We start from the raw sequence: 21,921 nt of genomic DNA, 5'->3' as shown, positions 1-21,921 counted from the left end.
TTCCAAAAATTCGTCGTTTTACATGGGGTTATATGGAGAAAGCGTTGACGGCGATGATTGATCCCAATTTTCTTTAATATCTAGTCTATATAAACGCTCAAAAAACGTGCCTACGCGTACAGTAAATTAATGCGAACATTTAGAACGCAAAAAAACCCGTATTCACCATCTAATAACAAATATATTACAAGTTAAAGCGATCGAAATTAGACTAAAATAGCAGTTGATAGTTCGCGAGTAGGTAGATGTGGCAACGCAGCGTCGCCCGCGTTTTAGCTGTACCCGAATCCTGTCGGTATGTGCACATTTTTGTGGTTCTCTTTGGAAATAAAACCAAAAAATCATGAATCTAACGGAAGAATATAACATAAAAGAGAACTCAAAAATCGTTGACATTACCACAAAATAGTAGACACAGCACGGAAGAGAACCAAAAACGTGCACATACCGACAGGATTTGGGTATAGCCAAATCGCGGGCACCTAACCTTATCCAGAATGACAGAAAATTCACCGGCATGTTTACGTTTAGCAACTGCCGTTACGTACGTAGTTCAACACGGAGGCGAGTACTGCTACCAACCCCATAAAAGTGAAACGTTGCCAAGTTTTAATCGTATTTAATATAATCGACGGAAAGTTATTAAAAAATCGATAGCTTATATAATTGTCAAGGGAGCTACCAGTAAGAATCATTATTTCATTCTATCAACGGCAAAACATATATTCATGCCATTTTTATATTGAAATAATTAGCAATACCACAAGTTTTTAAGTTGGCATTGGCAAAAAAGTGTTTCGTTTTTAGCTAATTAAAATATAAAGATGCATAATATGATACTTTTACTATACGTTTTATGCAATAGCAGCGTATGGAGAATAAAATGCGATACCTAATACAGATTTTTTAATGACCTAATAAAAAACTTTTTCTAAACCGTCAATTGACTCAACTGGATCGCTTCAACCTCCTTAATTAAATTCAATTGCGTTCAGGCAAGATTGTCATAATGGGTGGAATATTATAGCACTAAATCACAAAAATGTTGATAATATTTACACAATATATATACTTACGTGCGGTTTTACTTGTTATGCGACGTCATAGCTACACGTTAATCAGCAATCGACCTAAGCCCTAATTAATCAAAAAGACTATCTTCAGGCATACGTGCACCCACCTTGCGACTAATTACGTCGCACGAACTAATTTTAAATTACATCCGAGCTTAATGCCTCTTCCTGTGCACGTTTCTGTATATAAAACACACACACACACACACACACATGGACGCTACTTCAGTAATCCATAAAAAGATAAAAAATTCTTTACATCAGTAGCAAGTCAGATATTCATTAATAAAATTATTTTAGGCTCTATATATTATTTGTAAGTAATGACCGTTCATGACATTCGGCAGCAAGTAAATCAGCATCGACGATCGTCGATTCGAGGCCATGAACTATCAATCGAAGACGCGATGCTCGATCGAAATGACTACAAACGAGACACAAATTGGAGCCGCGTCCTCTTCTCGCGGACTCTATTCGTTTCTTTCCGCCAATGGCAGCGGCAGAATGACGTGGCAGGTGCCAGAACGCGCGCGGCTACTTCCTTGGTGGCGATGTTGTCGACAACATCTGGCCAGCCGTTATCCACGGATCGGGATAACGTTGTTGGTCCTATGATTCTCCGATTAACGCCAGTGCTCTGTGCCTCCCTCCCGCCGCTTTCCGCGCCCTATTCCTCTTTCTCTCCGTGCGCGAGATTATATCACTGCGATTGCGGCGCCGGTTTCTATCCGTGAAACGCGATGCGCCTAATCGACGCTGACTTGCAATTAAGGTAGTCGTCTCGTCAGGGCATGTATTAGATAAAGTTTTCGATTTCGAATTTTATATCAAATTATATGATCAGTTTTGCAGTCGATTTTTTCTGTGGCTCCTTACCGACTATTTACTCTAGAAAATCGATCTCGAAAATTACAAATTTTGCATTACTTCATACAGACGGCCAGAAAAAGAAGGCTCTATCACGGTTTCAATCACATATTTTCGCATTTTTTGATTAGATGAAGTGAGAAAAAACATTGCTTTTTGTACATTAGATTTCGAAGAATCCGACGCAACCATAAAATATATAGTTTACCAGAGATTTCGCTGCTAATTTTTTAGTTTATTTTAGTGAAAATGCGGTAATCGAGCAGACATTTTTTGGTCGAGGTGAGGTTGGAAAGACTTGGCAACGCCGCTGGCTAATCACTGTAGTTGCAGGTTATGGGGTTCGTTTTTCTTAGCCGAATTGGATAGTGATTGACACCCCTGTCATGCGTTTTGAAACCCTTTCTCAATAATTGTCAAAATTCAATCAAAAAGTATTTTTCTCACTTGTAACCTTTCTCGACGACTCGCATGATCAGCTGATCAAAACGGAGTCAAATGAAAAAAATCACATAATTTGAAAAAAGTAACATACTTTGTCACGTATGAAATTTTACACCATAATTCATAAAATTATTTTTCCCTTAGCAAAAATGGCCTGAAATATATTTCTGAACGTAAAAACCTACAAACAGTCACATGACTAGCACGTAGCGAGACGCCTACCTTAATCTGCGTTTCGCGTTGCACCCGTAGAAAGTTCAATTTAACAAATTACGCCGGCACAGTAATGCGGCGCGTTTCGCGAAATGTCGAAATGTGACGATAATGACGATACCAGATCTCTTCTTGCTTTGACTTCCCATGTTCGTTGCAACTGATTAACGAGTATATTTCTCTCCCAAAATAACGAAAGCATAAAACCTGTATTAGAATTCCAGACAGCACGCATGTCCAAAAGCGGGACATAAGACGTCTAAAAGACATCTTTAGACGTTTTACGAAAAAAGATGGCTAAAAGACGTCTTATGTCCCGATTTTGGACATGCGCTGCTGTCTGGGATATTATAATATAATTCTGTTTATTATAAAAATATCGTCGCATATTTCTATGTCCCTATATATACCTATATAGGTCTAATTATAGGTATATATATATTTGAATAAATTTTGAATCGTTTAATTTGAACATTTATTTACTCCATAGATATACTATCTACTATCTACTATCTACTATCTACTATATCTCCTTGTTTCTTTTTCTCTCTAATATTTCGTTTTTAATAAATCTTTGTGTGTGTGTGTGCGTGCGTGCGTGCGTGCGTGCGTGCGTGCGTGCGTGCGTGCGTGCGTGCGTGCGTGCGTGCGTGTGTGTGTGTGTGTGTGGGTGTGTGTGTGTGTGTGTGCTGATGTTATAAGAGAGAGAGAGATAACATAATATTATAAAAATAAATTAAAAGATTTGCATTTCTCTCCTGTAGAAAGAACGGTTATTTGGTAAAAATGATTTTTTCGATAGCTAAAGCAAGCAACCCGGAATCAATGTGTCTAATTATACTTCCGCTCGATGTCAACTGGACTGATATAGCCTCCGCTCCGACGTGATCTCGCCTATACCAGCTTTCACGTCCGATCATTCTCGAAGTCATCTTCCGAGGCTTCTTGAAAACGGATCACTGAGAGGAGGCACTTATCGGTAAGGGTCACTGGAGAGTCGCGCGGTCCAGCCCGCTGTTGGCATAAAGGCGACGCCGGAATATATTTACATAGATCCGGGCATGAATACGCAAATGTAAATAAACAGAGTGAAGAAGCGAAGCGCTGCGGCGGCCAATTTGCATGCACCGGCTACCGTTGCCGTAGGTAGCTTTTTGCGAGTCGGCCGGTTCGCATGGCCACGGGGCACGAGGCACGAGAGCCGCTGCGCCGCGCCGCGCTACCGCGCAGCCCGTGTTTACGAGGGGGACAAACACGAGGGAGAGAATAGGGATTTAAATTATTGGCGGCCTCGACCTACGTACGCGCGCCGCTGCGACCGCGCCGCTTGTGTGCCAATGTAGTAGTCCGCGTACAGACAAGAATGAGGGAAGACGAAGAGTGGATAAAGCATGTCACACCTGCGGTACTTTTCCCCAAGTTGTTAACGCTATAGCTCAAACGACGACGACGACGACGATGTATGATAGCAATCCGATTATTACATTGATATGGGCCTCTCTCATTAAATAATTCTAATCCTAAGAATGCCAGAAAAATGTTATTTTCTCATTAATCACGTAGGATCAGACTTCTGATCATCAATACGCGTTATCAAGGCAACTTACGGTGACACTGTGCGCGATCGTTGGTGGTCTCCGTCGAATTTCTAAAGCTATCGCAAACGCGCGCGCGATGCCATCATCGGGTTCGTTCTACTGGCTCTTCCGTTTTCTCTCCTAGTTCGCGATTCTTACGGAGTAGAGAATACCCGACTAACGATTCGCCGGCTCCCGCGAAGCTTCGTCATCCTTGCAAACTATCCCGCGCACGCACGCACACCCCGGCCGACCGATGGTCTTAACGCAGGTAAGTCACAGACGCGACGACGGAGAAGCATGTATATCTCAGACTCGCAGAGCTGCGACTGTGCAATATCCTGGTGTACTCTGCGCGACTAGCATCTGCGAATAGCCTAATCTGCAAGCTAATGATCGTGGTTGTCGCCGCTGGAAGCGCCAGAGGAAATTACACCATCGCGTTAACACTGATTATTACAGCGTCGTGATGAGAGGACAAAGCCTCCTAGAAAAGTCATCTCTCCAGCTTTACAATTATCAAAGTGCATTCCACCATTCCATCGGCTATCCCTATCAAGATAGCAAATATACTCGATTATATACTAACTGATAGCAAAATGTGTACGCATGATAATAAGATAAGAATAGGCAAGGATTCTACGAGATCGACCGGCCCTGCTCTTTGTGCGAATCTAGGCACATGTGTGCGAGATAAGGAACGTGTTGTGTACGCGAAGAGCTCATGATTGGCGTACATCACACACTGGCGCAAATAATTGTCAATTCACCGTGAATTTGACTTCGACCTCATCTCGATCACCAATAGTCGAGGTTCAGATTAAAAATTGCTGTTGGACGCTCTATTTTGTATCGCTATATCGCTAAGACTTAAATCGCTAAGACTTAAAATCCCAGAAACTGATAGATATAAAATTAAACTAAAGTAAATTATGTCTTTTTACAACTGTATGTAACAGTGCAATTATATTGATATGATATTAAGTTTGATGCAATCTTAATCTTTCAACACTCACGTTATCCGCGGCTTCATAATCTACACTTTCGGCACGACTATTTGTCAACATTAAGCGAAGATTGCTTACATAAGTTGCTTAATCAGTGAGTGATCGTTTATCCATTAATATTGACGTCTTATTAGGACGCTGAGATTTCTAATAATTCGCCGCGGTTCCGACCGGTTGGAAATTAATTCGTTTTGCGACACGAGCGATCGGGAAAGCTGACTCTCGTTCCGTAATTTTACTCGAATTTAAATATAATTTGCCGATTCGAATACATCGCGCACAAGGGTAAGGTACGCGCGCAATAATTCATATTAATGCGCCTATAATTATTATTTAGAAGCTTTCACGTGCGAGAGACGCGAGCGGCTTTCTCGAGCACCGCTGGGTCTTCAAAATGGCACTGCTAGTAAATAAGTAATTAGCACTATTATCGGCACGTGTTACGTCGAGTCAACGGTTCGAAGCGCATTAAGTATCAAAGCATCTGCAATGATGTCGCGAAACGCTGGTGGTTCGAGTAAAGCACGTACCGCATTTAAGTGATGATCTAAAACTATATTGTATTTACTATAATATCACCTATTTAATATATTAATAAATAAAAAAATATTTTTTGATCAACGTTAATCTTGAAACCATTAATAACACGTCGGTTTTGGATTTGTATAATAGCAACTTTTTGACAAACGTGACGTAAAAATTAATCTTTTGATATCGGGGATAAATTGTTTTCCAAATAAATTCAATGAAAGCTTCATCGTAGAGGTTCTCGTCGATTTAATGCGACAGCGCGAGCGTTTCATAAGTCAATGCCCTTCGACCTTGCACCTGCATAAACTGTGATCAAGGCACTTTACTACCATGCATGACACGCATGTATAATGTTACCTCGTCAATTTTGTACCGATGAATTTAGCAACGTAAGCAATTTGTAAGAGAGGATGCTATTTTGCGATTGTGAACATTAATGGGATCAAACTGGTTTAACAAAAGAATATTATTAATATGATATTTTGTGTAGAGGATCTCTACTCTGAGCGCTTCATATTTAATTACTAGCTGGTTACTCGAGCTTCGCCCCGAAGGACATATATGTAATAAGACACGCAAATAGTTTTTTTCTCTCTCTTTCTCCCTCTCTCTCTCTCTCCCTCTCTGGAAAATTTTGTAACCGATTTCCAAAAAGATACCAGTTCCCAAAAAGATCGGTAACAAAAAACTATACAGTTTATAGCACTCTCCGGGAAATTCTACCCCTGTTTTTATATAAAATTTTTTAAAATTTAATCAATTATTTCCCGAAAAACTCGTCAAACTTCTAATACCAGTTTCCAAAAAGATCAGTAACAAAAAATTATATACTTTATAGCACTTCCCGGGAAATTCAACTCCTACTTTATGTGCAATTCTTTGAAATTCGGTCATTTGGAACCGGTTTTCAAAAAGATCGGTAACAAAAAATAGTACACTTTATAGCACTCCCCGCAAAATTCTACCCCTACTTCATGTATAATTCTTTGTGATCAATTATTTCTTGAAAAACTCGAAAAATTAAAAAACCGTTTTTCAAAAAGATTGGTAACAAAATCTGTACACATTATGGCGCTCCCCGTAAAATTCTACCCCTACTTTATATACAATTCTTTGCGATTCGGTCAATTAATTCCCGAAAAATTGGAAAAATTTTTAATACCGGCTTCCAAAAAGATTGGTAACGAAAAATTATACACTTTATAGCACTCCCCGGAATATTCTACCCCTGTTTCATACCCAATTCTTTGAGATTTGGTCAATTAATTCCCGAAAAATTGAAAAAAAATTAGAAAAACCGGTTTTCAGAAAATCGGTAACGAAAAACTATACACATCATGACACTCCCCGGAAAATTCCACCCCTGTTTCATATACTTTTGGTAAAAATTTAGTCCAATAACAAATGAGTAGTTCGCGGACAAACGGACGGACGGACAGACAGACAAACAATCGGGTTTTATATAATAGTATGATACTTTATCTTTTATCCTCATATCAATCGTGATTACAACATCTTTGAGGCGAAACGCCATTTTATATTGTCTCATGTACAATTTACATAATCGGCAAGCCAACTCATTTTTCTAACAACTATAATAACTTGTTAACCAGCCAGTAAAATCTAGGGCTTGACACTTGTCGCTTAACTCGGTATCATCTCGCGAAGGATGGGAACACCGCTGTAAATACTCAGAGGATAGTGCTTCCTTTTTAACGCAAACCCTTTCAGTGGCGGTCAAACGTTGAACCTGGATAAACGTGCACAGATAAAGTACATATTATTCGATTTATTCACAGCAAATTTAGTCTTCCCTTATAGTTTTTAATATAACATATCTATTATCCAAAGGAATAATAAAATGTATGCCACATTCAGAAATAATGTCCCGACGTTCTTACGTTATATTTTTCGTTAAGAATAGTCGTCAGCAAATCCTAGACATTATTGCTGCACAAACCATCGCTGTCATGATGCGATGGTTTGCATAGCAATAATAATCTGTTAACCGGTCAATAAAATCGAGAAAACGCAAAAGCGCTTCTTATAATCCACGCTCGTATCTTGGCAGAGTCGCCCATAACGATCTACGGATACGACCTACGTCAACAGGATTTTTGCGGTAGATTGTTTTAACGAGTAAAGTCAGGTCACGAGCGCGCAGGCAGCAGCGACGTGCGCGACGCGACACGATCGAGGAGAAAAGAAGAAGGAAAATTCCGCGGGCTTAATCGATCGTATATTACAGACGGACAGGCGACAGGAAGTGGCGTCGATACTCCGGCGTAAATCATCATTATTTTACAGGACGTTTATCAGCCTAAATCTCATGTACCCGCTTGCTACATCCGCGCGTGGAAAAATTACCGCGAAGATTTAGAACGTCGGGAGAGACGCGAATTTCTCGACGTGCCAGACTATGGCATCGCGCATAATTAAAGAGAAATTACTTTCTTGATAGATAGATACATGGACAGGTGTATATAATTTATCTACAATAATTTTCACGCGCATACACACGTACGTCCGCGCGCAAGAACTAATAGCAGTTAAGCTCCTTGCACAATGCGAGGCAACAGGCAATAGGATCAGGAAATAACCAAAAAATCGTTAGTTACAACCTAAAAAATTTGAATGTTTTGATTGGTTGGCAACAGAGGCAATTATAGGCACAAAATTTCCAGCGTGACGGAAACTCTGTGTCTATTGCCTGTGTCGCTGGTTATTCTGCATTTATACATGATTTCTGATTTCTATTCCCTGTGCCTATGGCCTATTGCCTGGCATTGTGCAAGAGGCTTTAGGGGCTGCGCACAATGAAAGGAATATAGGGAATAGGGAACAGTTTAATATTAACATATTCATTTGTGTATATGGCATACAGAAATAGAATAAAACAATAAAATTTCTCACTGTTCCTTAGCGCTATTCCTCTGTTCGTTTATTCTGTGTTAATAAATTATATGTATTAATGAATTTCATATATTAATATTGAACTGTTCTTTATTCCCTATTCCTTATTCCTTTCATTGTGCGCGCAGCCCCTTACTATAAATATTGTAAATATACTGAATCTTTTTAACGTATAAATGTGTACGAAATATTTTTTTGACAAAAAAAACGATAAAGAAGAATAGAAAGTGTAACAGGCATTCTTTGGAAAAACCCCGGTTAATTAGATGTAAATTTTAGAACGTTCACCGCCCATCGATTGCTCGCCCGTTTTTCCTACAATTAACGAGCTGTCGGTAAACAGCTCGAGCCAGAAATTGGCGCGATTTGCACCGTTTTGCGCCGAGGGCACAGCTTTGAAGAGCCGGGCAAGCGCCACGGTCTAACAGTCTAACCTGTAATTAGGACACCTTGGGTGTGATTCTAATTAAGGGTCCCGGTTGATCATAAATCTCCAGCTCGTACGAGGGTCATGTTTGGATGAACCCTGAGGAATCGAGACTCTTGGACCGTTTAGAAAATCAAATCATCCCCGGCCATTACGATCGACCAGCTAAACAATGAACAAAACAGAAGCGTCAATGTGAATGAAGATAACGATTAATACGAGCAATATAACCGATCGCGAAACGAATTTCATGAGATAAGGAATAGAAAACATTGATAAAGACGAAGAAACTTGCGTACAAAAACGACTTACTTTATTTACTTATTAAATTAACCAGAGAAACTGCTAGATTACGGGAAGCTATACATAAGGTTGCCACTTCTCCGAGTTTTGAAGGGTTATGTCCGGGTTCTACGTTATTATTTCTCCGGGTTACGTGAAATGTAAAACATCTTACGTAATTTTTAATTTAAAAAAAATTAATTTTTTGTACAATTTCCTGAGTGAATGGCGTTGGAAAAAAACTGACTCGTGAGAAGGATAAATTGGGATAAATGCCGTTCCAAACTCGGTGTGTATCTTACAATAGCTGCGTTCAGCAGAGAAAGTAGTTCCGTGAGCGCTTAGTGATTATTGTCTGTAACTGAAGTATATTCTTTTAGATTCTTGATAGATCCAGGATATAACAGTCAAAAGATAATGATTATTATTGATTATTATTAATGATTATTATTTATTTACTATTTATATATATTCTGTTGTTTGTTAACATCCAGAATTTTTTTTAATTTTATTTCTTGATTATTTAGTCATTTTTTATCTTTTGACATTTTTTACTTTTTTGTTTTAGCAATTTTTATAATAAAGTACTTGATACATATTAACTTCCCAGATAGCACCGTGTCCAAAATCGGGACATAAGATGTCTTAAAGGTGTCTTAAAGATGACGTCTTATGTATCAATTCGGACATGCGTGCTGTCTAGGTTATTTCTTTTTTTTTGTCTCCGGGTCAAAACAATCATCTAGGTAGCAACTTTAGCTATACAACGTTTGAATAACAAACACTCTGTAACAATTTTACATATATAGGGGATTTTCCGTCTTTGATGTATGTATTAGATATTTATGCAGTTTTATGGCGCATCGAAAGGATCGTACTCGATCGAATTATACGTTGCCCTCGGCATGCTCTCGCGCAAACGACGACGGCGTTACGTCGCCTTCGAGGTCCGAGAGCGGGGAAAACCGTGTGCATCTTCGGAATCGAGGCTGTATCTTACGGCCGCAGGCGGGTAACCGTACACATGTAGCTGATGCCGCAAACGCATCAAGCCGCGCGTACGCGCGAATAGTCGCACGAGTAAGCTCGCATCAGTCAAACGCGCGCCATTATGTTGTAAATCATCGGTGATTGTCTGAACTGGAACTCTCTCGCGGCGGCGAGATGCGTTGCCAGCTAGTAATAATCAATTTATGCACTTTATTGGCTGCAATAAATTTGTTATTAGCCGCAGCCGCTGCCGCCACCGCATCAGTCTGTGCGGCGAATCGATCCAGGATCGGATGAGAAAGATGAGAGATCTTTCTGTCCACGAGGAGAAGGAGAAGAGCAGAGGACACTCACTCTGATGTTGTGAAAACAACTGAAAAGGATTTTATCCACGCAGCATACATTTCACTCGTGTCGCACACGCAATACCAATTGATCGGTAATGATAAATACGAGTAACTCATCTAAAAAGATAAGACAAGATTTTTCTCGTATCCTCTCCACTCTCTTGGTCCGATTTTGGATCGATCGTATCTATGATGCAAAGATCTATAAATAGGTCCCTAGATCATACAAGGCTCACACACACTTGCGAGTAACGTCTCCGATGCTTGTATTTGTCGCCTACCTCGCGGGAGACATAATATCGCGCTGATGGACAACGCGAGATGGTGTCGATATAGATCGATCGATTGATGATCCTGCGCCCGGCGCAATCACGCGCGGGTTTGTTGGACGCGAAACCGTCGGAACTCTTATTAGTCTTTGTTATATAATTACATATAATGGTAGCTCGATTGCGGGGACCTTACCCTTATTGCTAAGAGTCGTCGCCGCGTGAATAGTAAACGTAAGTATAGCTGTGCGACTTTGCGGCATATATTATTATTACTTTAGCGTGTTACCACGGTAATGGAAATTGTATCATTTTCGTGATTTACTTCTGGTCGCGTATCAATTTATACCGTCTACTTTTGTTCGAAAAATATAACCATTTATATATCGAATAATGATCGCTCATGTTAATGATCGCAGGTCGGTCTTGATAGCGAGAGATACAAACCAATTGTCTTCTCGATTTGTGTCGCCTTATTGCGAAGAAATCAGATTATTCGTTAAGTTTTCACTTAAAGAATTAAAACAGGGTTGGAAGCTAATCTAAAATTTTTCCAAAGATTCACAGACTTGTTGCGCAAGCCGCAAAGAGCATTTTCGGTAAATTAAAATCCGCCAGTGGGCGTAACCCTTCGAATTCATCGGGATAGGAACGTTCTTTTCCCTCTCTATGGGCCAGTCGAGCGCGATCGGCTTATTTGGTGCGTATTAGTAGAGGATAATGAACTTCTTGAGGCCGCCGCCTTTTGCGAGAATGACTCCAAATTCCCGACAAACGAAGGAAAACGAATAGAGATACGCCCCTACAGGGGCCCCCGCACCCGAGTTTCTCTTTCGGGAAGAGTGGAATAGAGCCTTGTTCTTTCTTCGGAATCGGACGGATTAAGTCGCATGTTCTCATGCTTATTTATAAACGTAGTTATTCAGAGAGTATAACAAAACTCAAATTTGTCGTTCGTATTATATCACGGTTTTCCAGTAAAGCCTAAATATAAATTTTGGTTACTGACGTACTGCCATTAGCACATGCGTGTCATGTGATTGTTCATTGCATTACGATCCGAGATCGATCTCGCAGTTCTAAACGAAATGTCAAGCACGAGCCCACTATGACTACACACCGATATCGCAAAAATAGATGTTTTGAATAGAAATCGTCAATAGAGATGTTTTTACGGCACTACTTGTGGTACACGACAGTTTTTCGTTTGACACGGTGCGTTTAACCAATGCGTAAACACGCTAAACTGCACCACAATATAGCCTAATTTATCGATAATTGTGAGATCGAAGTCGTCAAAAGACGTCATTCATTATGTACTTACTTTATACTATTTATCGAGCACGTATAAACACACCTTACAAAACGTCTTGCTGCATAGCAAATTAACAGTCTTGTAAACGTTATTAATTTTGTTAATTTTGATTAATGTTAGTAACGATTAAGGCTTCTCTTTCAATGTTTAGCTCCAAATACCAGTAGTAATATATTGGAAATACCTTTACAAATAAAGAATGAGAATATTACTTGTAGTATAATATTTCACATTTGCCGCTGAAATATCTATAATAAATCAAGAACCACCCGCAGATTTTCGTAAAGCTCATTATTCTGGCTTCCGACTTAAAAAGGACTCGTAAGCAGCTTTGGAATATATGGGCTTTGGAAATCTCGTAAAACGATCAGAGTTGTCCACACTTCTCAGCCCTATTGCATTTAAAATATCATAAAGCACGGCAAGGGGTCTCGCAGAAAAAGTAGGAGCTGACGGCTTCAGGTAAATAAGGAAACGCGGAGCCAATTAAAGTTCCGAGAAAATATTTTGCCAACATACACTTTCCGATGACACAACGCGTTATGTCACGATGTATATTAAGGCCAAGATATTTTACACTCGGCGGTAATTCAACGTGTTTTAACGCTATTAAAAATTCTAGTTAGTCGATGCTCATTAATTTCTGCACGATACCCTTACTTCGCATCACAATACTTCGGTTTTGCGGAATGGTTAAATTGCGCTACCAATTAGTGTCAGTTAGACGCATCCATTTTTAGGCGCGTATCTGCGTAATTCAATTTCAAAGAACCCATATCAAGAAAGATTTACTAGTACCATTTATAAATCATTTCCAGGTGAGTGTTAATAGGTTTTAGACATGCCAAACGCTTTCCCTGGTTCACGTTTGACATCAGCGACCTGGAAAGTTTCGCAAGGAAATTATATTTTCGCTCTTGTCTTGTGAAACGTATTGTATTCCATATGCGTGCCGCGCATCCATTAATATAACACCTGCGTTTATTGTACATATGATACATTGACAGTTAAACATGTCACGAGGATCATTTTAGCATTACATATTATGCAAGAAAATATACATTTTTTCCTCATCTTCTTTAATGACTCATTACTATTTAGGCACTACTATTAAAAATAATGATGATTACAGAATTGCGCTTCAGTAAAGATATGTAACGTACCAATAAGAGTAAAAATAATCGATAATGTGAAACGCGCGATATTAAGTAAAACATACGCTGCTTTCTCTAGAAGAAATTAGAATGTCACGAGAATATTATGCAAGAATTGGGAGAAATAAAATCTAATTGACGCAAAAAAGGAACGGGGACATAAAATCGTAGCTCGGCGGCCAGCGGCCGAGAATCTCCAATGTCAAGAACGCGGCGCCTGTTCGGTGCGTGCCGCACGATCGGGCTTTTTATTTTTCGTCCCCAGATCGCCTTTGACTTCTTAGAGGGCCCGGAGAGGAGCCCCCAGCGAAGAGAAGACGAAGAAAGACGAGGGGCGTGCCTGGTCGCGCGGCTTTTACAAAGAGATGCCCACTTCCCAGTGGACCCCTTCCACTTTTCAAGAGATCCCCTTCCATGGTCCCAGAACTCCGTCTCGCCGCTTTCCCCACCAACGGGCCCCAAGAAAACCGGGCGGCATGGTCCAGACCACGAGATCGGCAGGTAAAGGCAGTTTACGGAACGCTTCCGTACATAAAGCACACTCAGCGGAGATCCTCAGACGATAGCCTGACGGAAAAACTGACGGACGTAACTTCAAACACGTTTCTGACACCATTACACTTTGCATCTTGAATGCGATCTTTAAATCATCGTTGGCGACGTTTGCAACGACATTAATCGATCGGTCAATTATCGTAAAATTCTACAGTGAAGGCAATGGCAATTGATTGAGAGCTCTCGCGGCCAGAGGCACGTTATGATATAAGATTGTTGGTAGCCGAGGATCAATCGTCCGACACGTGCACACATGAGGATGACCTCCTACGTGGCCTTCCAGCAATACGACCTCCTGGACTCCGAGGGTTACGGATCGGCAAGCAGCCCAGAATCGAATCCGCGTAGCAATTGGCATCATCAAGAGATCTATCCGCAGCCGCCGCGGTCCCGCGGCAGCAGCTGCGGCAGCGTTAGCTCCGTGGATAGTCATCATCAACAGGAATATCAGGAGATCGGCGGCGGTACCCCCAATGGCAGCCTTCATGTGACCGCCGGCTTCAACTTCGGCGATTTCTACGAGGGTTACTATCAGGAGGGTAGCTGCCGCAACGAGCATCAGCCAACGTTGAATGGTGACGGCACTAGGAACGTCACGGATCTTCACGCCAAATTTATCTTTAGGATGAACGAACAGTGTGTGACTTCCGATGACGCTGCATCTAGGATGGCCTTCAACGAGGGTATTATGAATAAGCAGGATCCAACAGGATACGTCCAAAAGACGGACCACCTTTCGGCTGGAGCATACGCAAACTCGAAGACCGACTTTGGTCAGAGTCAGCCTGTCTTTGCCACGAAGGGTTACGCGAAGAGCGGTACCTATCATCCGCGAAACGAGAATCACCGTTACGCTCAGAGGAATCACCCTTACGTCACTTACACCATGCCGAGAAATGAGTCTGGCTTGCCGAGCGGCCAGCCGAGCAAGTGTGATCAGTCGAGATATCATCAGAGAAACGACAGTCTCCACGTCGTTTTGCCGGTGGAATACGCCAACCAGAAATCTAAAGAGACGGCCGTGCAAAAGATAAAAAGCAGCGCGCCCGGTGTCGAGGTATTGAAGAAGAGAAGACTGGCGGCGAACGCCAGAGAAAGAAGAAGGATGAACAGCCTAAACGACGCTTTCGACAGACTGCGCGACGTTGTGCCCAGTCTAGGCAATGATAGGAAGCTCAGTAAGTTCGAAACACTGCAAATGGCGCAGACTTACATCGCCGCGCTTTACGAGCTGCTGCAACGCAAATAAACATCCAAATCCGAAGACTCGAATCTTCTTCCGAAAAGAAGAACAGCGTCTTGTTCGGCATTGTGTCTTCCTGCATGTTACTGCGGCGACCTAGAGAAGATCGCGGAACATCGAATAGAAGAGCTAAGAAGCCCGATAAGCAGTCCATCCTGACAATGACGAAAACTTTAAATCTCTTCAAGAGGCTGCGAAATCAACCGAAATTGGAATCAACATCGTCTTTGTGGAGTTCGTCTTTGTGGAGTTCTGAAGGACGTTTCTGAATCCTCGCTTGAACTTCCTCCGTCGAGTTTGGAGAGATGCAGATTGAAAGATCACTGCTCCATTCGGCAAGAAACGACGAGGCGCGTCCTTCCTTCGACAGACTGCGAGACGTCCGCAGGTAATGACGAATTGTCGGGGTATAATACCGAGAACGAGACAGCTCGCTCGAGGGGAGCATGAATTAACGAGCGAACTGGGAATCAAGACTTCATTAACTTGTAAACGAGTCACTCGACCATGGCGGCATCGATCGTAAACGGTATGTAAACGGAAAAATATAGTACCAGAAAGCGTCGTTATCGAATCAAGATCTTATAGACTTCTCATTTACTCATAAACTCGATTTAGTTGTTAAAAATTTGGTTAATTCAATGTTTTCGATATTAAATAAATTCAAAATAAATGAGCCATATTTCGATTCTTTGATAAAAGGATGATTCATTTGGTTATGTTACTATTTTGCGAAAGTAAATTTTCTATCTTTGAAATATATATTTGTAAAGCTCTTAAATGTTTGTATTTTTATATAAACTGCCCAAATTAAATTATTTTATCAATTTTCAAAAATATGATTCATCTTCGAGATGTTATAAATAATATACAAATGAATTATCTTTTGGCGTTATCGATACACCACCAGCGATAGCTTACGTCAAAACTAACCGATTAGAAGATCGACGAGAAAAAAAATCGCTTTTAACCGAGCGCGTAAATTTAGCGCCGCGCAGTAATTCTTATCCTGGCATCGTGGCGCATCGCGGCGCATCGCAGCGCATTGCTGCAGGATTCCAGGATATTTTTCTAATCGGTCGTGATAGGATCGGAGCGGAGAGCGAGAAAAAGCGCAACTGGCCAGTCCAGGATCCTCCTGGACGAACAGCTTTGGAGATCGCGACCGATATCTCGCGACATAAATCGCAGATAGGATATTATGTGTTAACTTGATTCGGTATTTTAAATTAATCAATAAATAATAGGATAAAATGTCGTTGTCTTGAATGGTTCTCGCGTAATCGCAGCGACGAGAAATGTCGCCGACCCGATACCTACGAGATATCACTACAAGGCAAGTGGGTAGGTCAGGGCGCATAAAATGTGATCGTTGACTGTAATATCATGAGAGTCTTTCTCATCGCTATCGTCGTGCCAAGCTAGAACGGCGGGGGCGTATTCGCCTCGAGTTTAATTGTAAATAGGCACCGTCGTATATTGTCGTCCTCACGAGGCACCGTGTAAATATCTGATTCAAGGCGCGTCTAACTTATTGCGAGGCTGTATAGGTGATTCTGTACATAGGTACGTACACGCATACCTGCAGAGTGCGGGGGCAGAGATCCCTCCGTTCACGCGTACGTGCGCACGTGCGTGATCGTTCATTGATGCCTCGAGTCGACGATAGGTATCAATTGAGGAGTTCGCCCTAAAAGGGCGTATGAATGATAGCTTTGAGAAAGTGGGGGAAGTTTTTAAATATTAATTTATATTTTTAAAGAAAAACTTTGGAAAAGAAGCGAAAGTACAATCTGTAAAAAATGGCTCCTAGAGCGAAGATTATTACTGAAGACGAAAAATGAAAAATTGAATTGCATAATCTTTTCGCGTATTTTCTGCTCTTTGCGGGCGAACTCTACATAATTTTTCACGGGTTTCGGAAAAAAACGCTTAGCATTACGTTTGTTTTGTGTTACCTGAGTATTCACCTGTAACTACTGCTCAATAGTAATTATTAAAATAATTGTATGTAATTATATAAATTATCTCGAAAGGGATTGTGGCTCAACTTTTAGTCGTCTTAAATGCAGAGATTACACGTTCAGCGCAACAATGCGTATATGTTAATTAGAGAAGTGAGAAATGAACGAATCGAGAAAATATGAAATCAACTTATCGATATCGATGCTGTTTATATCTGTCGTTAGATCAACTACAGTCATCAGCAACATCATTACGATCTAAAATAACACTGTGATAAGAACTAATTCTCTATATTTCTCGTTGCGCGGCTAATTACTAGCCAAGCGTTAAGATCTTTTAATCCGAAAGACTAGATATCCGGATCACAATCAACTCTCTCTTCGATCGACTGTCGCGTCGCGTTCTTTTTTTCGCCTCGTATGCGAGACGACGCGTGACTGGAATAATCTTATTCGACCGCGATTCAACTCGCGACGCATCTTTCGCGCAATTAGGGATATGCAAAAATCGCGGGACAAATGGCGGCGGCCGGCCACCTCCACTTAGCAGTCAATCACAATTAAATACAATTTTGCGCGGGCCGCGGGGCCCGGTAATGGCGCAAAAAGAGAGCAAATTGAAATCTCCTAGCTGACAGAATGATAGATGGTACCGGCCCAGATGTGAGAAGACGCGAGAGCAACGGAGAGAGGTGTAAAAGAGAGACGGGAGAGAAAGAAGGATGAGAGAAGCAGGGCGAGGAGAATGAAGAGAGAAAAGCGAAGAAACAGTCTTTCTTCCATATCCCGCGATGTGAGAAAGCTCTCCGTTCTGCAAGGAGATCCACGAGAAAGAACGAAAACACAGAGAGAAGTAAATCGGGAGCTGATGATAGCGCCACTACGAAGCCGATTTCTCTCGCTAATATCGCTAATCCTCTCCATCTGTTGAAGATGAGGATTATGAGGATATGATCTTTGCACGGAGCAGCGGTAATTTATATCGATCGGAACGGAGAGAAGGAGACGGGGCGAGATGGAAGCTCATTCTCTCTTCTATAACCGCGGTCATTATGGCAGCGCCGTTTAGAGTCGCAGATTAGTTACGCGCGCCTCGAAATAAAGCGCGATGATTATTCGCGATGATAAGCGGCGTTACGATCATTGCAATATTCTATTCTCACCACTCATAAATAAGGCTCGAAAGTACAGGAGTGAGAAGAATTATGAAGGATATATAGTATGTCAAAGAATATGCTTAATTATCACGCGCGATATATATCCTTCTAAATTTTATCAAAAATATATAGTATCTCATGTACATACAAGTACATTTTTCGCCGCCGAGAAAACTTGTTTGTGTCATTATTTTTAAAATGACACGTATTACTATCGCAACGAAAGAAAAATTCAGCGGCAGCATCGCTGTAATATAATACTTTATAGTTGTCACATTCCGCGTCCCATTACGGGTCCGTGCGCGTTGTAATGGCAGTATTATAAAAGGAGACGATAAGTCGCGCTCATCCACCTGCTCGGTAATCAAATCGCGGGATTAAATTGCCCACAATTTCGCGTTCTCGCGCGTCGAAAGGGAACTATTAGGGGGGAGGGGGGAGGCAGCGCCGTACGTACCTCTCCCGGGACATTATCATTCAATTGGCGCCGCCACCGTCACGGATAAATCACGTGTAATTAGCGGCAAAACAACGAACGGACACCAATTAATTTTGTTATAAACAACAAGGCCTTTGTCCACCGTGTGAATGTATTTTCCGCGCCGCGCCGGCTTCCTCAATTAAGACGATAGAGATTTATTCGATTTGCGCGTCGATCGAGCGACGTCGAGAAAAAAGCGAAAGGGGAATGGGTGGGCTAATTATTCACCGACCCATTCACAGCAGTAGGGCCCAACCGGGTGAAACGAAGAACGATCCGGATAGATAGAGACGAAGAAAAAAAGATAGATAGAGAAAGGGGGAAAAGAAAGACGTCAACGCCGAAGAAGGAAATACTTTAAGTAATATCAAAGCGCGAGGATTGGATACGCTAATGGCGAACCAGACCCACATGTGTGGGCCTCGGCCTCCATACCAGTGTACGCGATACAACAATATACGCGAACGCTAATCAGTCGACGCGCAATGTCTTCATCTACAGCCGGTCGCGCATCAGCCGCGCGTTTTGTCCCTCTATCAGCACGATTTGTCTTCCGTCGCGGCTTGATGTGACTCCAAGGCCAAGGACAAAGTCCCGTGGTCGAGCCTGGAAGCTGAGAATTCAAGTTATTGCAACAAAATAAACCGACTTTTATTAGACTAATCTATTTGGTGCCATTCTATAAACTTTTTAAACATTTCGGCGGTTTAAACAGCATGTGATCGCTTCTCGGTGAGAAGCGGATCACTGACGATAATTATATTTCGATTATAGACAGTTGAGAGAATAGTTTGAGAATTATGCGAACAGAGCGCGTAACGTGATTTCTTTTGCGTTTAATGTGAAGTTTGAGCCACAAGTGATTAATCACACTTGAAATGATAATCGAGCGATAAATGTGTAAAAAAAAAAACTGCGATCGCGATCTACCTGTTGTACAATGATCTCTTTTATGCCTTCCCTAGGCACGAAGAAAGATAATTTTCCTCTTCACGGCACTCTCGCGCACGAAAGGGGAACTTTTTCGAAGACTGTATTTTGCGTTGTTAGCACTGCCGTCAAGTACCTTTGTAAATAGATTGTTTTTTTTTTGTACTTAGATACGAGTTAAGACTTAGTTCTAAACGATTCTTATAAGATTAATGAAATAAATTCCCACCAATAATGTTCCTCGACCAAAACCAAATGTACTTAAGAATGTGCAATGTTAATAAAGAAAAGATTCTTTGGAAAGTTTATATAATTTATTTTCCAACTTCAACAAATATCCTTATCTATCTCATTATTATTTAGCGAGACATTTGCGCAATCATTTCAATTGACTAAATATAAAATTTTTAATTACTAGAAAAATTTGTCAAGATTTTTTGTCTTCCTAAAATGTTAACCTAAAATGATAAACATATTCTTATTTAACTGTGACCATATAGTTTGAAATCATTTGAATATGTTGCGTATACTGCGTCATATCTTGTCACGAGATACAAAATATCTCGTCAGTCCTCGTCGTCCAGCGGCACGAAAGAAAATTATGCAGATATATGCCGCGCTGCGTTTCGACTGGATCATCGTGGGCAACACTCGTAAGTATAATATCGAGTCTCGAAAATTATCAAAATCGGCCCGATCCTGAGCCTACCATAATTTCTATCTAGTCGCGAGACGTGGAGCCGATCGACGAGACGCGACCAGCCTGACCAGACATCTCGGCAGGATGCATAGGGAGATGCATATTCCGTCTTAATTTCAGGCACCGCGAAAGAGGTAGAACCAGGCTTTAAACTGTTCCTCGAGGCCATCGTCTTTTTCTAGGAAGTCTAGGATATAACTGCCCGTAAATGCGGCTAACGTTTACCACGATTACCGACGGGAGAACTAGGCATTTCGCAAATATCCATGTTGGGGCCAGCGGCCGTTTTCCAAAATTTAGTCAACAGCGACGATCGAATAGTACGACCTCCGTCGTCGTCAGCAAAGAACTCTTTCTCGATAAGAAACTAATATAATCTTTACGTAATGTCGAGCGTCATTGGTCGTGAATAGAAGAGAAAAGGGCGTTGTTTGACTTTCGATTTCCAATTGCGGATCTCTCAATACTGCCGCGAAGATAATTGGTATCTTACGCGGCCGTTGATGAGGGAATAAATCGATCGCGCAATGGATGTTGTTTAGTTTGATAGAATTCTGGATAGCGGCTCGCACAAAGCGACCTTCGGGACCGGCCGACCGAACCTGTTACCATGCCAGACAAATTGATATCAGACAATGCACTCACTCTCCCTATCTTTTCCGCCAGCGCGCAGGGGTACGTATGCCTTACGTGCCTGCAGTAGGTACAGCCGCATAACTTCCAGACCTCGATATGCCGCCAGTGAGAACGGTCAGGGCCGCGGAGAGAGAAGAAAGAGAAGGGGGAGAGAAAAGCGGAGAGAGAGGGGAGAAAGAGGGGGAGAAAGAGGGGGGAAAGAGAGAGAGCAACGCTTATCTCCGTTTAACCGTGTGTATGTCACGCGCATATAAAACCATCGGTGAATCTTTCTTAAGGTCTCCCCCCCCTTCGCCTCCGCCGACTTCAGGACATATGATCAACCCGCTGTCACCAGAGATGCTCAGAGACTTAAAGACATATTTTGAATTTTATTTAGGGTAACTCCGGTATTTACGCCGCGCGTGGATTTACGCCGCAGAAGTCAGAAAAAATAAAAGGAATAAAGATACTTGCTTGCAATTACACTGTTATGTACCTTTATGCCATATTAGTATTGTGTTGTAATTTCAGTTCCTTACTGTTAATATTAACGAAATCGTCGTGAGTTAAATCGATTTCTCACCGTAGTAAGTATAGCGCAATCATATATTACGTAAAATGATTACTGTAGGTAATGTAAAAGGTTTAATAGTTATTTCATGATACATAAGTGTAGAGGAATAGTAAAGGATGGAATATATAGCAAAATACAAGTGCATAGTTCTTGTATTCTTTGTTTAGCTTGATATCTTGTATAATTCTACCTGTTTAGGATATACAGCATTTAATTTTAGCGTGCGAGATTTATGCTATAGTACAGACACTCCGTAAAAATTAAAATCTCCTGTGTGTTCTTTTTCCTCC

At 41.4% G+C, this 21,921-nt stretch overlaps 1 protein-coding gene across 1 annotated transcript; it reads left to right on the top strand.

Moving 5' to 3' along the window:
- Positions 1-13,939: 13,939 nt before the first annotated feature.
- On the top strand, positions 13,940-19,875 carry LOC143908421 (uncharacterized). The gene has a single exon (XM_077426087.1). The coding sequence runs from the start codon at positions 14,218-14,220 to the stop codon at positions 15,211-15,213; it is 996 nt and encodes a 331-aa protein (XP_077282213.1). The 5' UTR covers positions 13,940-14,217; the 3' UTR covers positions 15,214-19,875.
- Positions 19,876-21,921: the final 2,046 nt, after the last annotated feature.

This window comes from Temnothorax americanus, unplaced genomic scaffold, assembly GCF_048541705.1.
Source record: "Temnothorax americanus isolate GAGA-0224 unplaced genomic scaffold, ASM4854170v1 Scaffold94, whole genome shotgun sequence".
Lineage (NCBI taxonomy): Eukaryota > Metazoa > Arthropoda > Insecta > Hymenoptera > Formicidae > Temnothorax > Temnothorax americanus.
The sequence above is the reverse complement of the archived record's forward strand: the minus strand, read 5'-3'. Positions and strand labels throughout refer to the sequence as shown.